Source organism: Besnoitia besnoiti (genome assembly GCF_002563875.1).
Source record: "Besnoitia besnoiti strain Bb-Ger1 chromosome Unknown contig00007, whole genome shotgun sequence".
Classification (NCBI taxonomy): domain Eukaryota; phylum Apicomplexa; class Conoidasida; order Eucoccidiorida; family Sarcocystidae; genus Besnoitia; species Besnoitia besnoiti.
Genome location: NW_021703915.1, coordinates 1501717 through 1517717, shown reverse-complemented (window position 1 = coordinate 1517717; position 16001 = coordinate 1501717). Strand labels below are relative to the sequence as shown.

Genomic DNA, 16001 nt, shown 5'->3' with positions numbered 1-16001 from the left:
TTTGCCAGCCCCCCAGGTAAACGGGGATCCTCATATGTCTGAATACTGCGTCGAGCGCACAAACCTACTTTGCCTCCAGGTTACGCACGTGAACCCATCAGTTCTGCCGACGCTTCAATGCGGTTTTCTCGGGCAGCCTTACCTTCCCCGCAGTAGATTCACAGCACCCCAAGAGGTGCCTGGGTGATGTCATGCAGGTAGCTGTTCTACCCGCGCTTAGCCACCTTTGGTGATGGCAGACACGTTCCCTGGGAGTGTGACACGATATAACAGTATGATGCGCAGCATTTCAGGTCACGAGCGAGCGAGCGAACACTGTCTACAGTTTGGGCACACGGCTGCTGCACTGTTGGTTGCTACCATGCAAAACAGCGAAGCGGCGACCATTCATCGAGGATTATCCCTCTCTTGATCCCTGTCGATGCTAAGTACTCGTCGTTACAGTTCTTGCAACTAGGAAATTATCGAAGTTCCTCGTCCTGCTGTGCCACGCCTGCCGCCCTGTCGGAAGGTGGAGCGACGCGTTGAAGTGGACGCGTGGACCAGCAAACATGATAGTGACGCTACCTCGCACCAAGTGTGTCGAGTCCATGGTCTCAGTGGAGCATTCCCTTCAACTGAAAAATTGACAAGGCAAAGAAGCAGGCGAGGCGGAGAATTGTGGCGCTAGACCCTGTCGGCGGCGGACAGAGGTGCGGCTGTGTTTTTTCCGTTTGTGAAGCCGTCATGAATGGCTAGGAAACAGTGTTGTTCAAATACGAGTTTACGCGGAGCACAGGGGCGATTCCGCGCACACAGATACCGTTCCAACCTCGAGGCTGTCAGCACGGGAATCGCCACAAGCAGCATGCAGGCAGTCATCTGCAGGAGACTTGGATATGATGCAGTATCGGCCGCTTGAAGATGACATGAGCATCTTCAGATCAGTGCTAAACAGCATTTGTCATCCCAGCGCCACGGCGTTTTCCTCACAACCACCGGACATACACCGTTTTCTGTGATCTTTTTACGTATCCAGGCTGGCATCTCCCTCCCATTTCGCGGAGCTGGATCGGCCTCTCAACTGAAACGCGTGGCGTTTCATATCTTCGCGGTAACGCCTGAGCTTCTCCATTTCCCTTTTTTCTTGCCGTAAAATATCAGGCGAGTTTTTCACGGCGCACAATGGAGAGCAGGCACTCTTCTTCCTTTCACTGAAAGCCTTCCGAGCCGCCTTGCGAGCAGACGAGCCTCTGCTAACGTGCGTGAGACTTCTACCAGCCCCCGTTGTCTATTATTCATTGTCTATCCACCCGCACACTGGCAGAGGGATTTCACTCTATTACTGTCACCGTTCGTGATTTACCCTACAACCCGCGTCCGCTGTGAACCAGCGCAGTTGTCTCCAAAGGTTTTTTCTTCACTGGAAACAGGATGGCGCCCGTACTCGGCCGCGTGCAGGGAACCGACCTGAAGGTTGCCGTTATCGGCGATGAGGTGAGAGCACGTCATGATACAGTTCCTCTGCGTTGCACACAGATCGTCTAGAGGCTGTCAAGTGAAGAATATTGTCCCATTTCTTCGCCAAGGCCAGCATGAGTGGCTGTCCTGTATCACGAGGTGTATGCACATGCGGCAAAGTGTGCCTAGGTGGATGACCTGTTGTTTCCCGTCCCTATAATTTCATAGGTGTTTTGGAAGCCGGATGGTTCATGCGTGTGTGTGTGGAGGGTATCCCATGAGCTTAGAGGGGCTGCTAGCTCAGCGAGTGGACAGGGCAGCCCGTGAGTATATCTACAGTCGGCATGGACTCCGTCGCAGTTGCGGGCAGTTCGCAGTCGGGGGAAAGGGCTATCTCCCACGCTTTTCGGCTAGATTGGGAAAACAATTCGAGCGAGCGACTTTCTTTGCACGGTCAGAAGAAGCTGGACCGTGAGTGCGGAATTCACGAGGGAGCGAGGTAGCTCGAAGTCTAGATTTGCCTCGAAAAACACCATTCTCCGTTGCCCCCTCTACCCCCCCTACCCCCCCCCCCCCTCACGGCTCAGGCTGCGAATCTCTTTTGCGCTTTTGCAGGATACCGTCGCGGGCTTTCTCATGGCAGGAATCGGCATGCGCGATGGGCTGGGTCGCACGAACTTCTTCGTCGTCGATTCGAGTAAGGCGTGCTGGAGATTCTGCTCCAGCGGCACTGTTCCGTTGTGAACAGGGGCGGGCGTGTAGGTACAGTGCACACAATGTCATGCGTGCAGCATCCAAAAGCCAAATGGACAGAGGGGGGGAACAGGAGGTATACTAGTAATGGTTCGATACGCGGATTTCTGCGTAAGCACACCGAAGTCTCTCGTGGTCACCGGGGGCAGCGGAGAGGCATGGCTTCGTGCCTGAAAGACATTGCGAGTATTTAGCTGCGAAGCAATTGGAGGCCGCAGGCATGTGGTGCATTTCTGAGCAGGGGAATTTGTGACGAGAGTGCGAGCGGGAAGCAGCAGCAAGGTTGTGATTGTGTGTCGTGTGCAGAAACGAAGCGGCAAGATGTTGAAGAGGCTTTTCGCACTTTGACGGAGCGACAGGACATCGGCATTGTGCTTATCAACCAGCACGTAGGGCCATTTACCGGACATCTGTATCTACATTGCTCCCCCTCGTTGTGTGGTTCTGCAAACAATACGCCCATATGCATATATATATATATATATATCTAAATATACTTTTAGGCGAGCAAATCAAGCGGCAAGAGGAATCTCTCTTTCTGAAGTAAACTGTGCTATGGGGGAGAGGTGGATTCAAAGAGCGTCGCGAGCTCGTAGAAGTCATTTGTGTGGAGGGCAGATGAGGCAGGAAGCCGCAGTTCGCAAGCAGAGGCAGTCAGCCAGTTGAAGACGGGAGGCGCCTCTAGGGTGGCCTGTGACAGCTTGGCGGCGTGCCTTCGCCTCGTGTCTCAGCAAGTTGTTCACTGTGGAGGAATCCGTTTTCTCAGGTAGCTGATGACATCCGGTACCTGGTCGACCTGCACAACAAGATTATTCCCACAATCTTGGAGATTCCCAGCAAAGATAAACCTTATGACCCCAGCAAGGTGAGGCGGAGGGGCGAGATGTTGGTCCGCGGGGCACGCGTGCGTGGTGCCACTGAGTGTACGCACTCTTTCACGGCCTTTTTTCGGCTAGGTGCATTCCCCAATCTTCCGCCTGAAACGCTGTCAGCCCTGCAGTTTTTGATGGCGGCGAAACCCCAGAAAGCCATTTCAGCAGCTACAGTGGTTTTTGTAGGGTGCTGCGGGCGCATACCGTCATCTGTGAGGAGCTCGCGCGTTAGATTAAGAGCGAAGCGCAATCTGGGGGTTGTCGCCGCGAGGAATTTGTGAAGCACGCTGGTGCGGTCTGCGGTGAGCCTCTCTGAATGCGGGGTGAGCGGTGTGCGCTGCTCCGCCGTGCTGCAGGATTCCGTCATGCAGCGCATCAAGTTCTTCTTCGGTGGCGAGCTTCCCACGTCTTGAAGCTACGGGGTTCTCCCCACGTCTGTTAGACTTCGCAAAAGAGTACCTCTGCGGCGCGGCGCCGCGGACCAAGCGTAGGTGGCGATGGCGGAGGGACCACGGCGCCGCCGCGTTGACGATCCAAGGAGCGCTCAGGCCACGGTCTTCTTCACTGCCCCCAGTGGGACCTTCGTCGGCCCGTAGCGCCGTCGGCTCGCCTCCCGGGAGGGAGGGAGTTGATTTCGAGCTTGTTTGTTGACTCACAGCAGTGCGTCCAGTGGGTTTGGCGGAGGCTGCCAGAAGATGCCGCATTTGCCTTAGGAAGGAGAGGCGTATGTGGCGAGAGAATCCAACAGAGCAAGTTATGTGAGGAGGGAAACCCGGTGGAACCCCGCTGTATGTATTTGACAGGGCGGCCGCGGCCCTGTTTGGCACCGGCGTTAGCGTTTGTGCGCAAAGGGGATTTTTTAACTCGAGTTTCTGAAGTTTTCTCTTGCTGTTTCGAAAAACGGTGAGGGCGGGGGAGTGTCTCGCGGCTGGGATGTTCCACTGCGTCACACGAGTTTGCAGGCGCACGGCTTGTGAAATGTCATTCATTCTCAGCACGCCAGACCGTCACATGCGGCTGGAGCCGCGGACTCTCGCGAACCGATAGCAGCCAGCTGGGGACATCTGCGTGTGGGAAGCTTACAGCCATGTGTGTGAGAATGCGTCGATTCTCCGACGTGTCTCTACGCCCGCATTTTAGGTTCCAGCGGCTCACCGGTCGCAGAGATTACTCAGTCTCTTGTCACCTCCGACAAGTAGCTTTCGCAGTATGTAGAAGTGCGAGTATCGGCGCGTGCTAGCCAAGTGAGATGCTAGATCAGCCCAGCTAACTGACACATATTTCGAGTACAACAGTAGCTCTTATCCTTTGACAGCCAACGTATGAATCTGCACGTATAGAGGAAAGGCGTGTACTTGCACGTATAGAGAAAGGGCGTGTACTCCACGGCATTGGTGCTCATTGCGCGGCTTCGGTGGGAAGGACCGAACACCGTCATACGGGAAGGGGGAGTGCAGCAAAAATTCCAATCACCTTGCGTAAAGCTAACGGCGTAGCGCATGTCAAAACACGCTCGACGTAGCGCTACTATGTTGCAAAGGGCGTCATCAGTAGACTCGTGCACGGTGCCGACGGGTTTCTGTCGTGCCTTGGTGCTCGCGCTGCACTGACAGATGGATGTGCGGCTGAGGCGGCTATCGGCATCCACCGCATGCGGGGGGAGGGGGGGAGCCTGTCTTGCGGTAGACCGCAAGAGGATGACCAAAATGGTGTACGGTTCTGTCAAGATCTTGCGTAACATACGTTCAGATTTGCTTAACATTAGAGAACTTGGAGGCAAGTCACTAATGAAATGTAGATTCTCTGAGTGAAGAATTCAGGATCTCCAACAGTAATATGGCTCAAATGTATATCTGTTAATGTGAAAAGTCCACTACCAAATGCATATCATGGTAGCAAGAAAGTTGCTGCGCCGCCCATCCCGCCTACTACATATGAGGCATAACGGATATTTCTTCGTAGAGAGCTCCACTGCAGAGCCCAGCCAGGCCGCGTAGCCAGTCGAGTTAGAGGAAGTGCGAAGTGCTTTCGCTGGGCAGGGGCGCTACTTTCGTGCCGGACTACCAGTTACGTTGCGGAATTGATACCTGAGCACGGCGTGACTGTCGTGGTTCTGTGTAAGTACTACAGCTGAGAGATCCTGGACGAACAGACTTGTTGCCTACCGGCCTTGCGAGAGGGGCATCCGCTGTGGCGCTGTTTTGCCCCCCGTTTAAAACACTGTCCGCAGGCGATATTTGCGCTTGCCTGAAGCCGGAACGTGTTTACCGCGTCTGGAGCCTGTTCGGAACGGCACGAGTGGAGCGTAGGATCCCGAGTTTTGTCACACTGCATATTTCAAAACGTTTTTCGGACTTCTTCGAACGAAAAACGCGTGAAAACGAGCCCTTCCACGTACGCGTGCGTAGAAAACTATGAAGAACGAAATAGCGAAGAAGCTGCTTTTAGGCCTGAAGGTGGACGGGATTCACAGCCCATACGTTAGAGCAGCGAAAATCACTGCCGGTTCACTATTCGACCGATGTACGCACGCCAGTTTTCGGTAGAACTGACCACACACCTCAAACGCTATCGACGGATTTTCGCAGCAAAAAGCCAAGTTTCCTCACGCAAGATCGACAGGCCAGCATTCGCCTTTGATCAGAGAGTAGCTTTGGTGCTCTCGAAACTTGCGTGGACATCCCCGTATCTCAGACCAAAGTGTCGCAGGTGTGAACAGACGGCCATCGATGGACAGAAGCACCACCTTATACGTGAAGCCCGGAATCCACAAAGCAGCCTGGGGGACAGCGCGCCTCGTCTGCCACTCGGCAAAATCCGAGAACGAGGCAGATGTATCGCTGTCCCTCGGTCTGTCGACGGCATCTCGCACATATTCCGGACTATTCGGACACTGTGTTCCTTAATCAGAGGGTCCTCCATCTCCAAAATGTCACGTGTTCTGCATGCACAGACTTCACTAGAAACGGTGACCGACCGAGACCGACACACAACGAATAAAAAAGACGGGCACTTTGCGGTCCCCCAGCGTGTTTCGGGCACGACTCTCTGGCGACAATCTGTTTTTCTTCGCAAGATGAGGGAAGAGTGAAACGCGCACGCATCGCACGAAGAGCACACAGAAGACAACACCCCTTTTGAACCCTCAACAAGAACTAGCACGGAAGAAGAGAGTTCACGTGCGGGAGTGTTGCTTCGTTCACATGGTGCTGGAGGTCCATGTGAACCAAGAGCGAGTTGGCAAAAAATGTGACGGTCGTAAGAGCGGAGAGAAAATGAAAGAGGGTCGCAGTAGACTGTACAGCCATACGCTACAGCGAAATGCGACGAATGAGAGGTGCGTTCTACTGCTACACAACCTTTGGTTGGCTCTCGAGATCAGTGCAGTGGACTTCCCTAGAGACGGGTACACGACAAATTACAGTGGGCAGCTCACCACGAAAAGAATCACCGACGCAAGGAGACACTATGCATACATGTAGAGCGCTTGGAAAAGGTGTGCGCAGGCTGAGCATTCATCCAGCAAGGCAAATCTCAAGAAAACCAGAGAAAAATACGCGAGAACATGTCATGCTCGTCGAAAAATCAAGAGGAATACGACGAAGGAAAAACTCCACGAGTGATCAGATAACCCTCAAATCCCAGCACGACGGGGTACCAAAGATTCCGCGACTTTCCGACAGACGGTAAATCCCCCTTCTGGTTCATTGCCGCGGGTCAACACGAGCAAAAAACAGGGGCCCCCGGAGCTTCAAAGCGTCTCTGTCACACATACACACACACCACTGATACGCGGGGACACATCTTCCACGATCGAACAACCTCATCCCCCCTTTTCCCCCGGCGTCCTTCTTTGACGCCGTCCCCCTTCTTCCGTGTATGCTACCAATGCATTGACAGGAGAGGCCCGCCGAAGTCGTCTGAACTCCGCTTCCCTCTCCGCCCCTCGCGGTCAGTCCCACTCCAGGCAGAAATGATTATCTGCCTTCCGCGATCTGCCATATTTTTGAATGTCATACTCAGGGGTCTCTGTCAAAGGGTCCGCTACAACAGGGCGCCTTCCACAGCGGCAGGGGTCTGCTCAGGCTCCGTTTTTTCGCCAACGCCAGCGGGTGTGCCGATCTCTCCCGCGAGCGGCGGCGCCTCCACGCCCGCCACATCGCCCCCCCCGGTGACTCCTGCGTCCAGAGAGGATGCGAGCTGTTCGGCAGTCGGGTCGACAGCTCCACCCTCCTGGAGGGAGCCGAGGAGCTCGCCGACAGTTCCGCCGAGTTCTCCACTCGTCCGCAGGAACTCCTCGCTGTTCACCGGAGCAGCCAGCATAACGGTCTCTTGTCCCGGCTGCATCTCGAGCCCGAGGCCTTCGCCGCCCTTCGCGGCCGCGCCCCCCATGGTCTCCGTCCCCGGTGCGGCTCCCGAGGCTGCGGCGGCTCCTGTCCATTGTTCCTGAGACACTTCTCCCGTTGCGTGGAGGGCTTCCTGCGCCCCCATGTCCGCCTGAGGGGGCGCTTGCTGCTGCAGCTGCGGCTCCGCGCCTTCCAGCGTTTGAGGGTCAACGACCCCTACGACGCCCATCTTGTCCGCAGCTTCTTCTCCGCCGGCGCCTTCCAGACCTCCTGCAGCCGCCTGCTGAGCGTGCTGCGCCATCAACGAGTCCTCCGCCGCCTTCTCAAGGCCGCCAATCGCACAGACCAGCGCATCCGCAGAAGGCTGGAGGGCCTCCAGGGCCGACAAGGTCGCGCCGCCGCTCTGGTGCTGATGCAACTGCTGCTCTGCGTGCTGCTGAAGGAGGAGCTGCTGCTGCTGCTGAAGCAGCAGTTCCTCTTGGAGCAGTTGGTGGAGCTGAAGATCTGACTGTTGATCTGAGCCGACGCCCAGGCCGACGAGACGGCCGTCAGGCGTTGTATGCGTGAAGGGCAGCTGCTGCAGCTGCTGCAGCTGCTGGGTTTGCTGTTGCAGCTGAGCCTGGAGCTGCTGTTGCGCCGTGGACGCCTGCACGTTCTGGAGCTGCTGGACCTGTTGAAGCTGCGCCTGCTGCTGCGCCTGCTGCTGGCGCTGCTGCTCGCTCTCCGCCTGCAGCTCGCCGCGCTTGCGAATCAACCAATCGATCGCCTCCACGCGAGCCGTCTGACGCAACACACATGCGGGAGAGGAGGCCGGACACGGACCAAAATTGCTCAGGCTCTCAGAATTGCACGCAAAAACCGCACAGACATACGCAACCAGACAATCAGTCGCTCCTCCAAGCGGAAAATGCCACCTCAGAGCCCACGCGCGCCTGCCGAAAGGTGACGCACGCGCCACCACCTTAACAGACACTCGGGGCCGAACCTCGACATGACAACCGACGCCTCTGGCACACAAACAGCTAAAGGACTCGAAAGCCGCTCGCATGCCCAGCTGCAGGGTCGGCCCCCGACACTGCCCTTTGCACTTCTCCACAGAGAACACGGTCCGGGAAGGCAGGTACCAAGAGTACACGTGTGACCAGAGAAGCCCAGAGAGAGAGGACAGCCTCGAGGCCTGAAAGAGGTTTTAGTCTCTCACCTCGATTCCGCCGAATTTGTTGCACTTGAAGGTGTGGCTGCGGCGCGTCCCTTCTTTGTCCACGTAAAAAGCCAGCCAGGCCTGCATGCGGCTGTTCCAAGATACGCCAGGGAAGCCGCTGTCGGGGTTGTTCGTTCCGCGGCGATACCGCTTGGGGGCCGGTGTCGCCCCCAGCTGCTGCCGTGACCGCTGCAGCGCCGCAGCTGCTGCAGGACTGCCCGCCGCCGCCGCGTCGACGCCTGGCACGCTGCCCAGTTTCTGATCCTCGCCCACGCCGAGGGCGGGAGAGGCGGCCGCGCCCAGTCCCGCTGGCCCTGCTTCTTGCTTGACCGCGAGGGAGCCTGAGCGGGTGGCGGCGTTCTCTGCAGGACGCTTGCGAGGCCTCCCTCTGAAAAGACAAAGATACACACGCGTTCCAACGCGCGGCACCATCCTCACAGAGCCGCGACGAAACACGCCCGCCCCGACTAAGCACTAGTGCGTCTTCAGAGAGAGCGGAGCAAAGCTCCTGCCCAGCAGCAGGGGTAGAGCTCACTCGATGCACCTGTCCATCATGTAGTCATGCTTCAGAGCCGAACCCCGCAGTCTGCCTCGATTGGTGCGTGGCTACTCCAACCGTCACGCGACGCTTCGAGCGTCCCCCCCCCTTCCCTTCTTCTAGCCTTGCGTCTCTGCTTACCGTGTGCGTTTCACAGGCGGCGCGGCAGCTGCAACTGCTTCGGCACCGGTGAGAGCGACATCGCCGACTCCAGCTGCTTGCGGAATGCCTCCGTACACGCCCCACGCTGCCGCAGCCGCGGCTGCCGCGGCCGCCGCAGCCGCAGCGGCATCCCCCCCTGCGACGGCGGTCGGGTCGGCAGCGCCCTGCGCAAAGGCCTCGGTCGTGGCGCCCAAGACTCCACCAGGGACGCACGCAAGTGCGTCAGAGACCCCGGGTGAGACAATAGGGCCGCCTCCGCGGCCTCGCCCAGCCACCGCGTGGCCCCCACCCCTTCGGTGCGATCGACCGGTCGTCGCAGCGGCCGCACCGAGGGCGCCGACGGCTGCCGCCGCATCCGTCGCAGCCGCGGAGGAGGGCACAGCAGCCCCGACCGCCGCCCCAGGCGTCGCCCCGGCGCACGCGGGCGCCGCCGCCGCTGTAGCCGCAGGCGCCGCCACCGCTGCCGCGGCCAGGGCCGTATTTGCAAAGTCGTACAGAGAATGGAAAAAACCGGTCGCGCCGAGCCGGCTCCCCAGAATGCCTGGCATCCACAGCGAGCCATTCACCGCGTCTGCGCAGAGAAAACACGGAAAACCACACACAGCAAACAGCCACTAGATGGGCGAACTCCAGAGAGAACAAGGTATGCAGATTCAGTTCGCGTGCAAGCAAACAGAACGCACAAAAAAATGCACGACCGGCCTGCGAGAAAGCTTCCCAACCGCGTTCCAGTTATGTCCTCCGAAACAGTTTGGCTGCCGCGGTTGCTCGTTCTCCACCTTGCGGGACAGAGCGACAAACCTACCGGTCATGCCTTCCATGCTTTGCAAATACGTAAGAGCCGCCAGCTGGTGTTCATGTGGGATCAGCAGCTGCTGCTGTCTCTGCTGCTCGTCCAAGACGACAACGTCGCCGGCGACACCCGCTGCTCCAGCCCCTGCTCCTGTGATACCTCCGCCACTGCTGCTGCTGCTACTGCCGGCCCCCGCCGCTCCTGCCGCAGACGCGCCGAGAGCCGGGCAGCCTAGGCCTCCGACAGCCATCGCGGCCGCGTACGGGTCATCTGAGGACGCGAATTCGGCCAGAAGTCGCTGCATCTGCTCAGCCTGCAACGCAGCTGTAACGTTGTCCATCGCGAAACCCATGCCGGCTGCTGTCGCGGCTGCAGCGGCTGCCGAAGTTGGGCTCGTGGCGACAAGGCCGTCGGCGACAGTCGCGCCACCAACCACACCAGCTGAAAAGGCGGCAGCTGCGGTCCCCGAGCCGTTTGCGCCGCTCTCGGCTTCGCCCTCCGGAACGCCGGTGAACGCGGCCGCGGGTGCGCCTTCACTCGACGCATTGGCGACTACGTTGTTCGCCTCTTCGGTGCCTTCTGCTTGGGCTACCGCGCCGGCGCCTGGGGCTGTCATCAGGCCGCCCAGCGCACCTAGAGAATCCGGGGTGCACGACGCTGGCAGAGTCCCCTGAGCCACGGCTGCGCCGGCGGCGCCCGCCGGCGCTCCCTCGGCGCTCCCCGAGTCCCCGGCAACTGCCGCAGTCGATGGATGCACCGCCGCCTCCGCAGGCCGAGACTCAGAGCCAGGGGCAACTTCTGCGTTCACCGCCGAAGTTGTTGGACCCTCGACTGGGGCCGAAGGGTGGAGAGCCGGAGCCAGACCAGCGACCGCTGGAGCGGCCGCACCAGGCGCCTGGGCTCCTGTCAACGCCGCAACCGCCGCTGCCGTCGTCGCCGGAGTCGAGGCGGCCGCAGCTGCGACAGCCTGAGCCGCTGCCGCTTCATCCACTGAGGACGCGGCCGCCGCAGACAAGGCTTGCAGAGAAAACGACGAAAGTGATGACAGTTGCTCAATGCTGTTACTTGCGCTCAAAGTCTCAAAGAGAGAAGGAGATGCCGACCCGTAGCAAAGTCGTTTAAAAGAATCCAAAGAAGAGAGCGAGGATAGGAGCGGCGCCCGCGCTGGAAGAGCCTGCGTGCCGTCAAGACGAACCGCGATTCCAGCGGCACCCGGTGCTGAGAAAACAGGCAGACACACGAGACACAGAAATGATATGTAGTCCACAGCTAAGACCACGGAATGACCCCTAACGTAAAGCCGCACGAAATATGTATGGCGAAGCCAGAAACAGCCGACGCCTTAATACACCACCGAAGACGCACGCACTCGCAAGATTCAAGCATCTCACCGACGCGCGGCAGGACTCTGGAGAGTGGAACGCAGTAGAAAATACAAATATCGACACAACGGGAGCTGGCTGCACGCACGAGGGGGCTCCGCATCCATACAGCACTGCTGACAAGTCCCAAGCGAAGCTGCCACCAACGGTCATGCGGCTTCACCCGACAACAACTGTCCCGTCCAATCTCTGCGGCTTTCTTCGCATTGCACTTACCAGCTGCAGGAGCCGCTAGGCCTCCTGGTTTTAGTGTCGAGCCGAGTGTCGCAGCGGCTGCTGCCCCGGCGTCTTGTTGCTGCTCCCCCTTGACAAGGCCTTCGAGAAGCAAATCCGAGAAGGTCTGTCCTGCGGTCTGCGGAGCTTCGCCAGGAGTCGCCGTCTTCTCGCTCAGAACATTTGGAGCGGCTATTTCCCCACCGCCAGTCGCCGGCGCCTCCTGTGGGACTGGACAGCCGCTCTGGTTAGCGGCCGCGGCATCCACGGAAACGGGCGAGCCATCCGCAGCCGCAGGCACATTGTTCCCACTCTCGCTCGCCGGCACTGCGTTATTGCCGACTTGCCCAGGAGCTCCGTTTATCTCTGAAGCGCGGTCGGCCCCCGGCGAGAGCGGCAGAACTGCAGCAAGCCGAGCGAGGACGCCCTCAGAGGTCTCCCCCGCGGCGCTCGCCACTGCGGCCATGGCAGCGGCAGCCTCCTGTTTCGTCAGGCCTCCCGGCAGCTCGGTCAACGCAGCAACCTGCTTCATCTCTGCGCTGGTCGTTTGTCCTCCACCGAGAAGCGCAGAGGAGAAAGTCAGGAGAGCGGCAGACGCCGGGTTCACCGTCGCCGCATCCTCATTCACGGCGGCACAGCGCTCAGCCGCTTCGCCGGAGGAACTTCCGGCCGCAGTATCCACCAACGGCTGGGCGAGGACAGCGTCAGCCGCAGCCACGTTGGTCGAATTCTCTCCCAAAAGAGTCGCGTCGTCGTCTCCGCCGGCTGCGAACGTCGGGTGCACAGGCACCGCCCGTGGTGAGACACCGACAGCTGTCCCTTTGAGAGCCGCGGTCTCCACGGCCGGCGCAGTGACGACGCTCTGACCCGACTCCATCGCGCCACACGAATCAGAGACAGCGGTTCCCACGTGAACGGTGCTAGCTGGAGGAATGGACGGAGGGGGAGGAGCGGAGGCAGATGCACCCGAACTGCAGTCAGGATGATTCAAAGCCGCAACTCCCGACATCTGAGATGCAGGTGAAAGAGAAGAGGACGGAGAAGAGGAGTCTGCTGTAGACGGAAGAACTGCGCTCCCACTGTGAGATGCCGAGAAGGCACTGACAGATGAGACAGTAGCGCATGAAGCGGAGGGGGCGTCACCAGCCGCCTGCTGGGCCTCCGGCGCTGCCGAGAGCGAAGCCGGCGCTGCAGCAGTTGCCGCACCGTCGGCCGCAGAGGCCCCTGGCTCCGAACTCACCGGGTGGGTGAGGAAACTTAACATTTCGAGTCTTCGCCGTTAGTTACCGCAGTCTCGGTCCGTGAACGTGGACACGAAGAGCGAGGAGACTGTCTGCCGAAGGTAGCCCTGTACCTGGGCGGAAGACACACAGTCACGGAAACGCAGGCAGTTGAAAAAGTGGCAGCGAAATGCGGCAGTGAAGACAGGGAAATCCACCAACGCCGTCACGCATGCAGTACCAATCCTCAGAACGAGCGTATGCCCGAAACTTGTGTGTCCCAGATAGCCGAACGGGCGTCGAGTGCCGTCCTAGCCACATGCTGCCCGTAACCGCTCGGCTGCATCACGCCCGAGCAACGCGCATGTAGGGTGACGGGCGCCGCCCCCGAAGCTAAATGTATCAAATCAGACGGCGCTGTGTCGCGCCCGACGCCTGCGCCAGAGTCAGGCAGCACATACAGCCTGGTGGCGTCTGTGTCAGAAGAATACGCCTGCCGGAGGCGCCGAGCTACTACAGAAACGGGATCAAGTCTGTGCACGCATTTCGTGTTCACATGAACTCTAAGGGCACGTCCTTTTCCTCCGACCCGCCTTTGGGGAACTAGTTAAGCTAGACAGCACAGCGTCGAACAAAAGACCGTTGCAGAGTGGAGCAAAGTGAACATCATGGAACGAAAAATGAACGACGACCGGGGAAAACGCGTTACATGCACCCCTTTGCTGCTGATCAGCAGAATGGTGCCCAAAACGCCAGCACGTCACGTCACAGCTTCTCGCCGGAGGAAGCAGCGTCACTTGCAGCAGAGGGATGAAGGACGACACTGCCGTTGAAATAGCTGAAAAGACGCATGTTTCTCCGAAGAAGCATTGAGAATGACGCCACATGTGCGAGATCCCTACCAAGAGCCAAGACCGCTTGGGCAGCAAGCAAACCACGGTAGCGACACCCGAAAAACCTCCGTCGCTGCAGTCTTACCGAAATTCGACGTCGCTTCCGAATTCCACACGCCGTTGATCTGTTTTCCAGGCTCGCAAAATAATACTGCATGCCAGAAAACGTTCTTGTCCGAAATCCGGAGTGCATGAAAAAGCATGCGGGGATAATTGTGGAGCTCATGCAATGCCCGCCGCTGCACGCGGAATCAGGATGCGACGGCACCCAGTCAGCCCACAAAACCGTTGGTGGCTACACGCCGGCACAGCCCAAATGTTTCACAGTGGATAAAATCCAACAGTATTCGACGGAAACGTAAACAAAAGAGGAAAAACGAGCAGGAAAGGACGCTAGTTAGTAAACAGCGGGCATGCGCAGGCCATCGAGGGCGACGGCCTAATTTCGTCTGCTACATGCTTAGGACCAATCGTGCTGCCGCACGCAGTCTGCCCTCCGCGCTGCGGAAGCGACGGCGTCATCACCTCCGCTGTTCGCTCTTCCCCCCGCAGCACCCCCGATGGATCTCGATTAGTGCTCGTCGCGAGGCCTCACTCTAGTGGTGTTTGTGTGGTGCTGGGTGAAAACGTTCGTTTCCTGCGCTAGCCGGCGTGTGGATGCGTTTCGATCTACTGTATGCGACAAAAATCTGGCGCACTTCGCATGGGCGGTGCAAGGTTCCACCGCGCGACGAAGGGCGTCTCTGCGAGTGGTGTTCGCATCCCGCACCCAGCTTCGCAGCGTCGCTTGCCTTAACGAGGTTGCTGCCGGCGGTCTTGAGGTAGCATCACACGTTACCAAGGGGTATGATTTTCGCTTTTATAGTTTGAGTTACTTAGTAACTTAATCCCAGTACGCATGCAGTACGCATGCGTACTATAGGATACATGCGCGAAAGACGTTTGCAGCCGAAAACGCTGGTTTCGTATGCCGTTCGGTCGTGCTTTTCTTCCGTGGCAACGCCGCCTGGTCACCGCTACAAGGGAGAAGCAAGGACCGCCTCAGTGGCAGGTGGCACCGACAGCGTAGAGTACCTGGACGGGAAACGTCTACCTCGAAAGGCAATAGGCAGACCACGGAAGGCAATAGGCAGACGTCGAAAAGCCATAGGCACACCAAGACGGGCCACTGTACAACAGCTGTTGCCACACGACGGCGTTCACTGGCTCAAGTTCAGAAGAATTGCACAGCGGGCTAGCATTCACATGGCTGAGTGTTCACCAAGTACGTAGCGTTCCACCCCTAAGACAGGCTCGGCCTCCTGACGCAGCTCCGGCCAAAACGACTGTGGAGGTCCCCCGCACTAGTGTTTGATGGTGACTCCGGACGAGCGGCATCTACGCTAGGCATAGAGTGGTCCTTTGGTGCTGTTTTACTCACTTCCCCTTGTGTCGGATGTGGTTGTCACTACCAGGTAGATCCTAAACGCTCTTCAGTAGTGTTAACATTTGCAACTTTTTCTAGGTCGCATGCGCTTGCCGGAAGGCCCCTAGTCCCCCTAGCCGGTCAGTTTCACTTCCTGAACGCAGCAAGTTACTGCCACGGAGCGCAAGCCAGGTCTTCTATCAAAACGGTGTGCTCGTCTGCAGTGCCACTACTACTGAGTCGTCAGTGGTGGCTGTGCTCGCATTTTTGGAGGGAGGACGCCTACTCACGGGATGAGTCACACTCCGGGGGCCGTGGACGTATGAACGTCAGCAGCTTTGCGGGGTTTCCTCACATCTTCACTTTCGTGTAGCAGGAAACTCGTTACCACGGGCGAATGCCGGCTTATGGACGTCAGCTGACTCTGCAAACCTGTCAAAAAATTGCTTACCAGGGACATCCCGGTCGCTCCGAACGCCTATTTTTGCAAGGGCTATAGGCGAACCAAGATGCACAGCATTCGTGGGTGAGCAAGACCCTCCGCCCCCCCCTCCTCCCCCTCGCTCGTGTGGAACGGTTAGTTCCACTAATGTTCATCGGCGCTCAGGGCGGGTTGAGTTGAAGCATCTTACGCACAAAAAAGGACGCTCGTCCGTCCAGCTGCATTAGGTTCACACCAGCATCCGTGAGAGCAAGAGAAAGTCTAATAAGACTGCGAAAATCGTTCCGTCCACGTATTTTTTTCCAGTGGGTTTGGGCTAGAAGTAACTCAAGTCTCGGGGT

General features: G+C 58.3%; 2 protein-coding genes across 2 annotated transcripts; one reads left to right on the top strand and one right to left on the bottom strand.

Moving 5' to 3' along the window:
- Positions 1 to 1413: 1413 nt before the first annotated feature.
- On the top strand, positions 1414 to 3478 carry BESB_072460 (putative vacuolar atp synthase subunit f; the record flags this gene model as incomplete). Its single annotated transcript, XM_029365619.1, has 5 exons — positions 1414 to 1476; positions 2056 to 2137; positions 2500 to 2582; positions 2960 to 3058; positions 3422 to 3478. The coding sequence occupies 5 exons, from the start codon at positions 1414 to 1416 to the stop codon at positions 3476 to 3478; spliced, it is 384 nt and encodes a 127-aa protein (XP_029218103.1).
- A 3631-nt stretch (positions 3479 to 7109) lies between these two features.
- BESB_072450 (AP2 domain transcription factor AP2XI-3) lies at positions 7110 to 12964 on the bottom strand (the record flags this gene model as incomplete). The annotated part of the gene is made up of 5 exons (XM_029365618.1): positions 7110 to 8192; positions 8613 to 9000; positions 9292 to 9883; positions 10118 to 11323; positions 11704 to 12964. 5 exons carry the CDS (start codon positions 12962 to 12964, stop codon positions 7110 to 7112), a joined length of 4530 nt encoding a protein of 1509 aa, XP_029218102.1.
- Positions 12965 to 16001: the final 3037 nt, after the last annotated feature.